At 44.1% G+C, this 13,661-nt stretch overlaps 1 protein-coding gene across 2 annotated transcripts in view; it reads left to right on the top strand.

Annotated features, from left to right (window-relative positions):
- Positions 1-12,476, top strand: part of LOC112253424 (tight junction-associated protein 1) — a 128,780-nt gene extending 116,304 nt beyond the window's left edge. For both annotated transcript variants that reach the window (XM_024425410.2, XM_024425404.2), the window contains exon 10: positions 8,862-12,476. In XM_024425410.2, the coding sequence (XP_024281178.2) occupies positions 8,862-10,361 (1,500 nt within the window). In that variant the 3' untranslated portion in view covers positions 10,362-12,476. The remainder of the gene's footprint in view (positions 1-8,861) is intronic.
- Positions 12,477-13,661: the final 1,185 nt, after the last annotated feature.

The following is a 13,661-nucleotide window of genomic DNA, read 5'->3' as shown; positions in this document are numbered from 1 at the left end:
AGCTACAGAGCCTACTGGGTAATCAATACATCAGCAAACAAAGGACTTGAAGTCAGTATGATTAAAGAAATCCATTGAAACCAAAGTGTTGTGCTATGACTAAGTCTCTTCAATTTAAATGTTTTTCTCAAGTGTAAAATCCATTTGATTATTTTTTTCTACCCTAATTTCACTCCCTAAGACTCGATTAAAAGAATGTTTTCGCTACGTGCCAATTGTTTTGAACAATGCCATTACGAAGTTCAACACGGATTATGAAGGACGAGGCTCCTCTGGGCATCATTTCCATAACCAACAAATGTTTCAAGTTTTACTGCGTATGTTTACATGCACACTAATATTTCAATATTAAATAGATTATGGCAGTAGGCAGATTATGGAATAGTCATGTAAAGACCTTACTCTACTTAATCGGCGTAAGGTCAAAATCGAAGTAAGCATACGCTGATTAAAACACCTGGTTTTCTCAGCAATCGTTCAAATTATTAGGAGATGCATACACCTTATTCAGCGTTCCAGCTGTGTATTTGATCAGAGCATGTGCTAGCACCAGCCCAGTGAGCCTCCCTCCTTTAGTGTGAGTTTAGTGAATTCGTAAACAACTGAAAAGTAATCACATACAAACTTCATATGTGACCGACCGGCTCGATTTTGTCTTATGTAGCAGAATTTGAAATGGTCTTTTTTACATAAAAATAGACAGTATCATACACTGTAGTTGAGAAACAATGGGAACGTAATTTTGCTTTGAAAGTTGATCAACTTGTAACCCCACTTTTGAGAAAATGGCCCTTGAATGTTTTGGTATACTATTACCAATACAAACATTGTCATAGCTGTAGTATGAATCTGCAGGTAGCTAAAGCTAACAAACTGGGTTCAATGTTAGCTAGCTAACATTAGGCTATAACTAGCAATGCAAATGGATTTCTGATTCTAATAATATTACTACATAGATCATACGTGACTTTAGCTAGCGAGCCAACATTTGCTAGCTAACTAACAGTACGCTTTAACTTTCGGACAAAATTAGAAACTTCTCAATGTAGCTAGACTCGGAAGTTTACATACACTTAGGTTGGAGTCATTAAAACTTGTTTTTCAACCACTCCACAAATTTCTTGTTTACAAACTATAGTTTTTACAAGTTGGTTATGACATCCACTTTGTGCATGACACAAGTCATTTTTCCAACAAGTGTTTACAGACAGATTATTTCACTTATTCACTATCACAATTCCAGTAGGTCAGAAGTTTACATACACTAAGTTGACTGTGCCTTTAATCAGCTTGGAAAATTCCAGAAAATTATGTAATGGCTTTAGAAGCTTCTGATAGGCTAAATGACATCATTTGAGTCAATTGGAGGTGTACATGTGGATGTATTTCAAGGCCTGCCTACAAACTCAGTGCCTCTTTGCTTGACATCATGGGAAAATCAAAAGAAATCACCCAAGACCTCAGAAAAAAACTGTAGACCTCCACAAGTCTGGCTCATCCTTGGGAGCAATTTCCAAATGCCTTAAGGTACCACGTTCATCTGTACAAGCAGTATGCAAGTATAAACACTATGGGACCACACAGCCGTCATACCGCTTAGGAAGAAGACGCGTTCTGTCTCCTAGAGATTAATGTACTTTGATGCGAAAAGTGCAAATCAATTCCAGAACAACAGCAAAAGGACCTTGTGAAGATGCTGGAGGAAATGGGTACAAAAGTATCTATATCCACAGTAAAATGAGTCCTATATCCACATAACCTGAAAGACCGCTCAGCAAGGAAGAAGCCACTGCTCCGAAACCGCCATAAAAAAGCCAGACTACGGTTTGCAACTGCACATGGAGACAAAGATTGTACTTTTTGGAGAAATGTCCTCTGGTCTGATGAATCAACAATATAACTGTTTGGCAATAATGACCATCGTTATGTTTGGAGGAAAAAGGGGGAGGCTTGCAAGCCTAAGAACACCATCCCAACCGTGAAGCATGGGGATGGCAGCATCTCATGTTGCGGGGTTGCTTTGCTGCAGGAGGGACTGGTGCACTTCACAAAATAGATGGCATCATGAGGAGGGGATTTATTTGGATATATTGAAACAAAATCTCAAGACATCAGTCAAAGTTAAAGCTTGGTCGCAAATGGGTCTTCCAAATGGACAATGACACCAAGCATACTTCCAAAATTGTGACAAAATGGCTTAAGGACAACAAAGTCAAGCTATTGGAGTTGCCATCACAAAGCCCTGACCTCAATCCGATAGAACATTTGTGGGCAGACCTGAAAAAGTGCGTGCGAGTGAGACAAGGAGGCCTACAAACCTGACTCAGTTACACCAGCTCTGTCAGAAGGAATGGGCCAAAATTCACCCAACTTATTGTGAATAAGAACAAATGTTGTTCGGATTGAGGTCAGGGCTTTGTGATGGCCACTCCAATAGCTTGACATTGGAAGCTTTGGACTGGAAGCTTGTGGAAGGCTACATGAAATGTTTGACCCAAGTTAAACCATTTAAAGGCAATGCTACCAAATACTAATTGAGTGTATGTAACCTTCTGACCCACTGGGAATGTGATGAAATAAATAAAAGCTGAAATAAATCACTCTACTATTATTCTGACATTTCACATTCTTAAAATAAAGTGGTGATCCTAACTGACCTAAAACAGGGAATTTTTATTAGGTTTAATGTCAGGAATTGTGAAAAACTGAGTTTAAATGTTTGGCCAAGGTATATGTAAACTTCTGACTTCAACTGTACATGGATGAACGCTTCACGGCAGACTGGAACCATTAAACTATGTAGATACATCTGGTTTGTCACTTCGGTTCACACTGACTGTGGAATGTGTGCAGAAAGTATCTCATGATCTTTCAAAAATGGCACGGTAGAAAGGACTGTCAACACATACTGAACAGCATGCTACATGACAGACCAATTGTTTTTCTTGCAAAGCATGTAAACATTTTTATCGAACGATTTATATTTCTTACTATCCACAAAAATAGCATTAGTGTGCATTTAACCGTACTCAATGTCACATGCACAAGTACAGTGAAATGCCTTTTTTTGCAAAGCTCTAAACCCAACGATGCAGTACTAAAAATAACACAATAACACAACGAAAACACACAATAACACAACGAAAACACACAAGAAATAAGAAGAACATGAAGTAAGCGTACTATGTACAGAGTCAGTCTGTTCCATATTTACAATGTGCAGGGATACTGGAGTGATAGTGGACATGTATAGGTGAGGTGACTAGGCATCCGGATATGATAAAAAAGAGTTGCAGCAGCGCGTATGATTGTATGTGAGTGAGTGTGTGTGTGTGTAGAGTCAGTATACATGTATGTGCATGTGTTGTGTGTTTGAGCAAACGATGAAGTGAGTGTTTGTGTGTTGAAGTGTCAGTGAGTGTTTAGACCCAGTGATGTACCGGGCTGTCCGCACCACCCTCTATAGCGCCATGCTATCGATAGCAGTGCTATTGCCATACCAAGCTGTCATGTCACCTGTCAAGATGCTCTGTGGTACAGCTGTTTAACTTTTTGGGACCCATGCAAAACCTTTGACCGCCTGAGGGGGAAGAGGCGCTGTCGCACCTTCACGACTGTGCGTGTGTGTGGACCATTTTAAGTCCTTAGTGATTTGGACACAGAGGAACTTGAAGAAACTGGGATGATTGAGTTTGTGCCATAACCAGCCTCTCAAAGCACTTCATGATTACAGATGTGAGTGCTACAGGGTGGTTGGTACTCATTGTGGCATGAAGCCTTAGAGCATTTGTCTGGTAGAGAAGCATCATTGGGCAGCTTGGTCTTCCTTTGTTATCCATAATGGACTGTAGCCCCTGCCACATGCAGCAGGCATTGGAGCCTGTGTAGTATGATGTCACCTCCTATATTGTCCTTTTGTTTTAATGACTCTGCGGACGTCATAGCCGGACTTCTTGTTCTTGTCCTCATCCGTAGCCTCAGGGTTGTCTGCGATAGCCCTGTGTGCAGTAGCCCTGTCCATTAGCGCCAACCTCCGTGTTAATCCAGGGCTTTTGATTGGGGAAGCAGCGAACCTTCACTGTGGGGACAACGCCGCCGATTCATTTCCTAATGAAGTCGGTGGCAGGTGGTTAGTTCGTCAAAGTTATCGGCGGAGTCTCGAAACATATTCCAATCAGCGCTTCGAAAGCAGTCCTGTAGCAAAATCTCTGATTCTGGTGACCATTTCTCACCTGAGCGGGTCACTGGTGCTTCCTGTTTGAGCTTCTGATGTATTCTTGCTTGTGGGTAGTATAACAGTGGTCTAGGACTTAATCGCCCTAGAGGTGAAGAAGACTTTTTAATTGGAAGTTGGGCATCACATGTTAAACATTGCTGTCAATACTATCATGTTGGTTGTAAGAAATGAACAACTAGTGCTTATGTCTAGAAACACTAGATTTGCAGTTAAGATTTGAATTACATTTAAAATGTAACAGTTTATACTTTTTGTTCAACTGAATAAATAAACTTGTAGACGCCTCATTTTTAGTGCCAAAGTCCGACCCTTTTCAGTGAATTTTAGTGACATCATGGTTTCCACTACCTGTGATATTAACAATCCAATCCCTCTCAGTAAATGAGAGACCGTGTTTGAATGTGCGCCTTAGGTTTTTTTCCCTCGTTCATTGATCCACAGGGCTACCTTCTGCTCAAACACCTTCAGTTAGTTAGTGTATGAATTGACGGTGCCGTCTCAATGCCTGATGCTCTGGTCTCTAGAGGACTATTACTGCCGATGTGACAACCGTGTTGTCGCTGCAGGGCAGTGACTGCCAGCCAGGGCTATTTTTAAGGGATGTATAATTCTTGCCTGAATTCATACACTGCTCTGTTCGCTACATACTTCAGTCTGAGACTGCCATCGCTGAAGTTGTTTGTGTTGATGTCAAAATGAGGGGTCATATCTGATTTAGATCATGTCTAACTAATCAGAGGATCAAAGACGAATCTTCAATATGCCGCTTTACCCACGTGTGTCTTGGCTGTGGCCCAACCCATTGGCTTCTGGGAGGTTCAGACTAATTGCGGAGAAGAAACTAACGTCTGTGGGGGTGGCGTAGCGTTTGGCCAGAGCAAGGAATTTTGGCAGTTCTGCCATAATTGAATACTGCTGGGAAACCCAACAATCTGCCACAAGCTGCAGGTCTGTTCGCACACCTCATTTTATTCCTTTGTTTTATGATCAGCTCATTTATTTGTGAACTATTTTATTCTCTCTCTATTTGTCAAGCATTAGTTGAAAGAGTGAGTGTTTTGCTTACCTGGTGGTTCTACACCAAAGGCAACTTTTGTACTTCAACACACATTTCACATGATCTACTTTAAACTTCTCAAGTATTCAAACACTTGCTGATTGCATGTACTCATGCCCTCATTCAACAAGTGAGCTAGCAATTTACCCCCTTGTTTTGTCTGAGCTTGTGAGACTGATTTTGTTATGTACAGTATATGCCACTTAGAAGAAGCGGGAGGGGGGGGGGTGCGCGCTGTTTTAAGATGGTCATACCAAGAGTCATTTAGCTATTTGATTTAGAATTTTAGGAGCCCTTTAGGTGTGTGTGTTAAAACGTTATTTGATGAAACATTGAATCAGGCTTTACTGCTATTAGCCCATAGAAACGCATTGAATAACAGATTCATACATGGAAAAATAGATCAACAAAAAAATATCTAAAGGTCGTTTGTTTTTAAGTCTCTCTCCTATATCTGAGCGATATAAGAAAGTTTTACACATATTTAACCCCTTTTTTATATGCACTAAACTACCTCCATACTGCCATTCATTTTTCAAACTGGTACCAGGCTACATTCAGTCGAGTCTTGTGGGCGTCGTAGAGCAAAACAACCGTTCTGACGCCACAGATGTTTTCATGGCCAATTTTCGGGGCGTCTAATGGTCTGACAAACACTGCTGTAGCTCTGCCACCTTCCACCGCAGATGGGGCAGGCCGACATCGGCGGAGGCGATGAATTGAGACGCAGCCCATGCAAAACTGAGATCTCTACTTTAAACAGGCAGATTTGTATGTGGATTTTTTTTTTTTACTCTAGTTAGATTTTCGTGGGGCTGTGGACATCAGCTGTGGGGGGTTTGGTACAATGAGTGCATACATTTGTAGCATCTTGGCATTTCAAACATCTTAGCCCTGCCAGCACCAACCTCTTACCAACTAAACCACTCAGGACCTAGATGAAAACATCTTGAAATGGGTCTACAGACTGAGATCCAATTGCTGCAGTGAGCTATTTTTGCAAATACAAACAAGTGAAGTGTCTTGAAGATGACATATTTTTGAAAATCAAAGCATTGGCCATAAGGCAATGTCCCCTTGACAGTCCTTTTCCATTATGAGAGAAAAAGTAAGACCGAGAGGAAGCATGATAAAAGTACACCAAAGGGAAACCTGGATAACCATGGTTATAGAGTCCTCCTTGCAAAAGATCTGGCAGTATGGACATGGAGAGGCAAGCAGACAGGCAGGCGGGCAGAGAGACAAACAGGCTGGCAGGCAGAAAGCATTGAGTCATCCTGTGTCCAAGTGAGCTGCTCCCTAGGAGGGGGTCGGAAAAGTAGCCGTGTATACAAATCATCTTATCAGGCAGGCAGCAGCCATCTGTGGGAGATTTGATGGATTCTGAAGATTGGCTAAGGAAACACAAGTCAATTATACAGCATGGCAGGAGTTTCCCAGCAGCCCAGTCCTGAAGCTTATCACTAGAGTGGATTGGCTGTCTGTGAGCACCAATTCACACTGCTGCACATGTGATTGTTCTGAGAGAGCTATGCTTTTGTCTCCCCAGGCATTATGCCATATATAGTATACCCACTTTGCCTCAAACTGTTCCTCTATTGTTGAGTTTATGCATATTGTTATAATTTGCAGTGAGTAAGCGGTTAGTACAATAGCATGTAAAATGACCATGACTGTGGCCATCAATGGACCCATGCAGATTTGCATCACAATGGTTGTCTGCAGTGCTTATAATAACACAGCCAATGTTTTATAGGAAAGAATGGTGCTAAAAAACAGGTCTCACTCACTGAAGAATGAAACTCAGCAAATATTGACTCTGCGCATCTTCATGTCATTGTCAATAAAAGCCTTTGACACTTATGAAATGCTTGTAATTATACTTCAGTATTCCATAGTAACATCTGACACTAAAGACACTGAGGCAGCAGACTTTGTGAAAATTAATATTTGTGTCATTCTCAAAACTTTTGGCCACGACTGTATATAACTTTTGTGTCCACATGGATGTGATACAGGAGCTGCTTGTAAGCTCATCATGAGTCATTGACCCATGACTCTTGGCAGCTTGTTTGATCGCTATACGCAATTGGGCAGAGGTCACAGGGGTATGTCGTGTACAATTCTGACCAGTAGAGGAGTCACCTGGCAGCCCTATACAGTTGTATTGATCCTGCCTGGCCTACCCCACTGACCAGAGGAAATGAGGGGGAGGCGGGCGTGCCGATCGTTGCTCACCAGGATCGTTAGGGCATCAGTGAGCGGGGACTGTGGAATCACTTATTCTCTCTCTGCCCATTTTCCACATATCAATATCACAGCCTTGGCTCGTCACACCCAGTATCACCGTGATAGAAGGGCCCTAGATGCCGGCCTTTTTTTCTTTACTTCAGCTCCTCACTTTCTTTCTTTCTCACCCCCCCTTCAATTATCTCATTGGAGGTGAGCCTTTTTTTCTCTCCTTGTTCTCTCTGCTTTTTGTTCCTGTGAACATGGAGTCAGGGACAAGGAGACATTTGGTGGCCAGGGAAGAAAGGCAGCAGGAGACGGTCTCCTTCACAGTGCTGACTGATAGATCCCACTGTTCTCTTCCATTCACATATCAAGCATCAGACACCCCCGTGATGTCTAACCTGGCAGCCGTGTGTTAGTGTCATTCACTGCTCTTACACAGAGAGACTGATCCACTACAGGATCGCATCAGCTCTTTTTAGAAATCATCTGGAACTGTAATTAACAATCGTGACGCCACTCGTATCCCACTGAGATGTGCCACTTTCTAATTTGGATCGGAGCACAAAGTCCTTGCATGGGAGAGATATGAGTGCTAAGTCTTTGCCACTCGGTTATTAGGGAAAGTTAAAGCTTAATGCATTTGACATGATAATCTAAATACTCCCACTGCGAGCTCTTAAAGTGGAATCACATGCTGTTTAAAAGCACAGCAAGTCGGGAAAGATTTGTCAGCCCTTGTGAGATGCAGATGTTTTATATATATATTTCCACACTGAGGTTGGAATAATACTGTGAAAATGATAATGCTCTTTTTAGTGTAAGAGCTGTTTGAAAAGACTGGCAAGAATTTCAGCCTGTTTTGGTGGGATGGAATTTACATGACCAAGAGTTCCAGTTCTCTGCAAATAACAGCTAGTTTTCAGTTTTCCCCTCCCCACTCAGACAACTTCCAGACAGTCCTAGCAAAATTCTTGCTTGAGAAATTGCTATTTGCAAAGAAGCTATTTTTAAGAATTATTTTTGACCATTTTAATTGAAAACAATCACAGTACTTAATTGTTACCTAGAAATGATTTGATATTGAGAAAAACAGCTACATTGGACCTTTTTTAAAGTTGTTGCAGTTAATTGAGGGAATTGGGAGAGAGTGCAGGTGGAGTTGTTCTCATTATCAATTAACATGGTTTATTTACAAGTTACATCTAATATTAAGTACTTTAAAGTTAAGAAATTCGTTCTGAGTTTGACAAGCCTGTGACTTTTGATTTTAACATGTCTTTGCTCGTCTGCAAAACCTGTCACGTTTTGTGTTTGTCTCCTCTTGTCTTCCAGCTGCCCTATGAGCTGCAGGACATGGTGAACAAGCACATGAAGGCCAGTCTGCCGGATAAGAGTTCCCAGGGGGCCCAGGGCCAGGACTCCGACACCATGAGCCTGACGCCCGCCGACGTGGTGCCCACCTCAGTCATTGCCCGCATCCTGGAGAAGCCTGAGCCTCTGGTGCTCAACTCTGCCCAGTCCAGCAGCAGTGCAGGCCGGCCCCAGGCAGAGGACGTGTTTGTGCATGTGGACATGACTGGGCCCCAGGCAGGAGGAGGGGGTAGAGAGAACGGGGGTCCCGGTCACAGCAGCAGGGCCCCAGCCCAGAGCAGCCAGGCCCAGGAGCTCCTCCAGCAGAACGGCATGTGTCGGAGCCAGAGCAGCCTGTCAGCAGACGGCCAATCAGGAGAGGAGGGTAGAGAGGGTGGTGCCTTCGAGAAGCTCAACCCCTACCCAGCCCCCCCTCCGCCCCACCCCCTCTATCCCGGCCGCAAGGTGATCGAGTTCTCCTCGGACGACAAGGTGAAGATCCCCAAGAACAGCCCCCTGCCCAACTGCACCTACGCAACACGCCAGGCCATCTCCCTCAGCCTGGTGCAGAATGATGAGGAGAACGAGCGCCAGCGCACCGTGCCAAACAGCCCCGCTGTGTCGGACGGGGGCTGGCGATCTGGGACGTCGTCGTCCTCAGGGGGAGGGGGGCAGCGTGACCCCTGCCGCACCCCTACTCAGCTGGACACAGCGGACCCTCTCTCCAACCAGTCCAGCCCCTTCAGCAGCCCCCCTCAGCCCCCCAGCGCCTTTGCCAGCTCAGGTAGCTCCGAGGAGGACCTGCTGGCCAACTGGCAGCGCATGTTTGTGGAGAAGATGGCACCATCCTCTGAGGGCACCCTGGTCAACCGCACCTCCTTCAGCAGCGAGACAGTCAAGGACCTGGAGAGGACCCGGACCGGCAAGCCAGTGGGCGGGGGTTCCGACAGGGGGGCACTACGGGGGGCCTACTCGGACGGGGAGGAGGGGTCCTCCACCCGCAGCTGGACAGCAAGCCGAGAGTCCAGCCTGGACACTGACACCAGCAGCATGGCTGACCTCCGCACCAGGAGGGGGCATTATGGAGCAGACTTCTCCACAGAGGAAAGCGAGCAGCTGCTGATGGCCCTGGACCCACTGGACAACGACCGAGACAACACCAGTGGCGACACCGTGTCAACGGCCATCACTGTGGAGACCAGCCCGGCGGAGGCCAATAGGAATGATTTTGTGGACGAGACTGGGTCTGTAGGCAGCTCTGCAGAGGAGAGAGACATCCTGCCACAGGACTTCCCCGTCAAAGCCCCCCGGGTCCTGGCAGGGCTAGAGGACTACACAAAGAACACCCCTCCCCTTCCCGCAAACTCCTCCACTTCTACCCCCGGCCGACCCCTGAAGAGCCCAAAGAGGATGGGAGTCCACCACCTGCACCGCAAAGACAGCCTGACCCGGGCACAGGAGCATGGTAACCTGCTGGACTGAGACTAGGGGACTTTACTCCTCTCACTTCATCGGTCATCTGACAGACTAACTCTTCAATGGTCTGTGGACTCTTTATCTTACCAGAAAAGAGAGAGATGATTCGTGTTGGTCCTTCCTTTGTCCGTACTGCTGTCTCATGAGTTTAGTCAGGAAATACACACATTCTCTAGTAACCACATTCAAGAGCTGACTGTTCTTTAAAAGATATGTGCGATGCCTGGCTGCCGGTTGAATGGTAAAGTTTGCGGTGTTCTTTCCTTTGTTTTCCACTGTAAACCTGCAATCTCCTCCAGTAGCAGAACAAAGGGTCCTACAGGGGTTTCTGAATGAGGTTAGTTTTCTGTCTCTCAAACACTCAAACTGTTGCAGAGAGGAGAATGGCGACTACAGGGTCATTTCCTGTGTGTAAACATCCAGCCAGTGTGTGTTCTCATGGAACAGCCCAGATGGTGCAACGTTTCATCTCGTCACTTGAGATGATCGGCGATATGCAGGATGGATGGAGTTGTTGCCTTCTCCCTTGTTGGTTCTCTTTTACCCTGGATCCCCCCTCCCCCCTAAAGAAATGATATGTCATGCAGGAATCTGATAACAGGAGAACTTTACCTCCATCTCTGAATGGACGAATGGTGAAGAGGGCAAGCACTTGCAAGCGCATGCTGTTGTCTGGTGTGAGTGGATGGTGGAACGGACCCCCACACAGACTCTCAGTGCCTATCCCTCTCTGTCTGAGGGGGTTTCTAACCCCCCAATTCCCAGAAAAGATCTATTCTGATGCCCCTCTGGAGCACCTGAAGTGTGCAGCAGTCTGAGCACCCACTTAAGGGCTCTCTTCTCTGTAATTGGTCAACTACACAAGAACTAGGAAGGTCACCCTCAATGAATTCCTGAAATTGTCGGTCTCACTCAAGTTTATTTTCTCAATAACACACAGTTTTCATTTATTTGTCTTTCTATTATTGTAATTGTTACCTTTTTTAATCTTCAAATCGCTTCTTCATTCAAATCATTTTGATTTGGACTTTTATGCAACTATTTTATGACGTTGATGGTCGAGAACAGTCAAAGTATTTCTACTCTTTCACTTTTGTTCTGTTATTGATCTGTCATTGGATTTAGTCGTCTGTATTTTCATTTCCAGAAACAAACAGGCCTATAGTTCTATTGTTAACTCTGGTACTTTACATGGGGTATTACAAAGAAAGACCTAAATGGCATGAAACACGGTGTTTTTCAGAAGAACCACGACAACCTTTAAGGCATTTTTGTGGATGTGTTTTGGAAATATTCACTAGGCCCTGGGGGGGGGGGGATAATTCTCCTTGAAGATGCCTTCAATTCTCATTGTGTACCACTTCTGTTAGCAATGTATTCAGTAACAATAGTATGTTTCCAGAATATCAAAGTGACAAGGAATAATCGAAGGCGAAAGGTCTGCATGGTATGACAGGGCTGGTTGATGAGATTTTTGCTATTTCTTTACCGTTGACAATTTCCTGATCAGGAAAGTATTTTTGTTTGTGTACTACCCAGTCTCCGTTGTGAGGGTTCACAGAGGATGTTATACTAGTAACTAGTAAACTGTGAAGAGGATAATGATTTCATATGTTTTCCTCTGTGTTCAGCCAACCTTTTAAGTATTTAATCAGTGTGCTTATCAGATGTCCCCCACCCCTAGATATTCTGGTGGAGAGAGTTCAGATCATTTGAAAAAATGCAAAGTTGTTTTAATCTTTGTCCCTTTCTAAATACAATACCTAATCTGGAATGTAATCATGGCTTCACGATATTTGGCGTTTATTTTCGCTATAGGTCCATTTTCATCGACATGCTTTTGTATGGATATAATTTTTGATTTTATGGATTGATTTTTGATTGTGTGCGTGTGTTCCTTTTGGACTTTCATTTGGTCCAGTATATTCAATTGACTTACCGTTCTGTATTTAGCCATGTTGAATTTGTCTTAATTGTAATCCATAAAATGTGTTCAGCATCAGACATTCTCTATGTACAGTTGAAGTCGGAAGTTTACATACACTTAGGTTGGAGTCATTAAATCTCGTTTTTCAACCACTCCACAAATTTCTTGTTAACAAACTATAGTTTTGGCAAGTGGGTTAGGACATCCACTTTGTGCATGACACAAGTAATTTTTCCAACAATTGTTTAGACAGATTATTTAACTTATAATTCACTGTATCACAATTCCAGTGGGTCAGAAGTTTACATACACTAAGTTGACTGTGCCTTTAAACAGCTTGGAAAATTCCAGAAAATTAGGTCATGGCTTTAGAAGCTTCTGATAGGCTAGTTGACATCATGAGTCAATTGGAGGTGTATCTGTGAATGTATTTCAAGGCCTACCTTGAAACTCAGTGCCTCTTTGCTTGACATCATGGGAAACATTGTAGACCTCCAAGTCTGGTTCAACCTTGGGAGAAATTTCCAAACGCCTGAAGGTACCAGGTTCATCTGTACAAACAATAGTACGCAAGTATAAACACCAGCCGTCATACCACTCAGGAAGGAGACACGTTCTGTCTCCTAGAGATGAACATACTTTGGTGCGAGAAGAGCGACTCAATCCCAGAACAACAGCAAAAGACCTTGTGAAGATGCTGGAGGAAACCGGTACAAAATTATCTATATCCACAGTAAAACGAGTCCTATATCTACATAACCTGAAAGGCCGCTCAACAAGGAAGAAGCCACTGCTCTGCAACCGCCATAAAAAAGCCAGACTACGGTTTGCAACTGCACATGGGGACAAAGATTGTACTTTTTGGAGAAATGTCCTCTGTCCTCCAGCATTATGTTTGGAGGAAAAATGGGGATGCTTGCAAGCAGAAGAACACCATCCCAACCGTGAAGCATGGGGGTGGCAGCATGATGTTGTGTGGGTGCTTTGCTGCAGGAGGGACTGGTGCACTTCACAAAATAGATGGCATCATGAGGCAGGAAAATGTGGATATATTGAAGCAACAGCTCAAGACATCAGTCAGGTAGTTGAAGCTTGGTCGCAAATGGGTCTTCCAAATGGACAATGACCCCAAGCATACTTCCAAGGTTGTGGCAAAATGGCTCAAGGACAAGAATGTCAAGGTATTAGAGTGGCCATCACAAAGCCCTGACCTCAATCCTATAGAAAATGTGTGGGAAGAACTGAAAAGGTGTATGCGAGACAAGGAGGCCTACAAACCTGACTCAGTTACACCTGCTCTGTCAGGAGGAATGGGCCAAAATTCACCCAACTTATTGTGGGAAGCTTGTGGAAGGCTACCCAAAACGTTTGACCCAAGT

This window comes from Oncorhynchus tshawytscha, linkage group LG01 (assembly GCF_018296145.1).
Source record: "Oncorhynchus tshawytscha isolate Ot180627B linkage group LG01, Otsh_v2.0, whole genome shotgun sequence".
NCBI lineage: Eukaryota > Metazoa > Chordata > Actinopteri > Salmoniformes > Salmonidae > Oncorhynchus > Oncorhynchus tshawytscha.
Note: the sequence above shows the minus strand (reverse complement) of the source record. Positions and strands in the feature narration are given on the sequence as shown.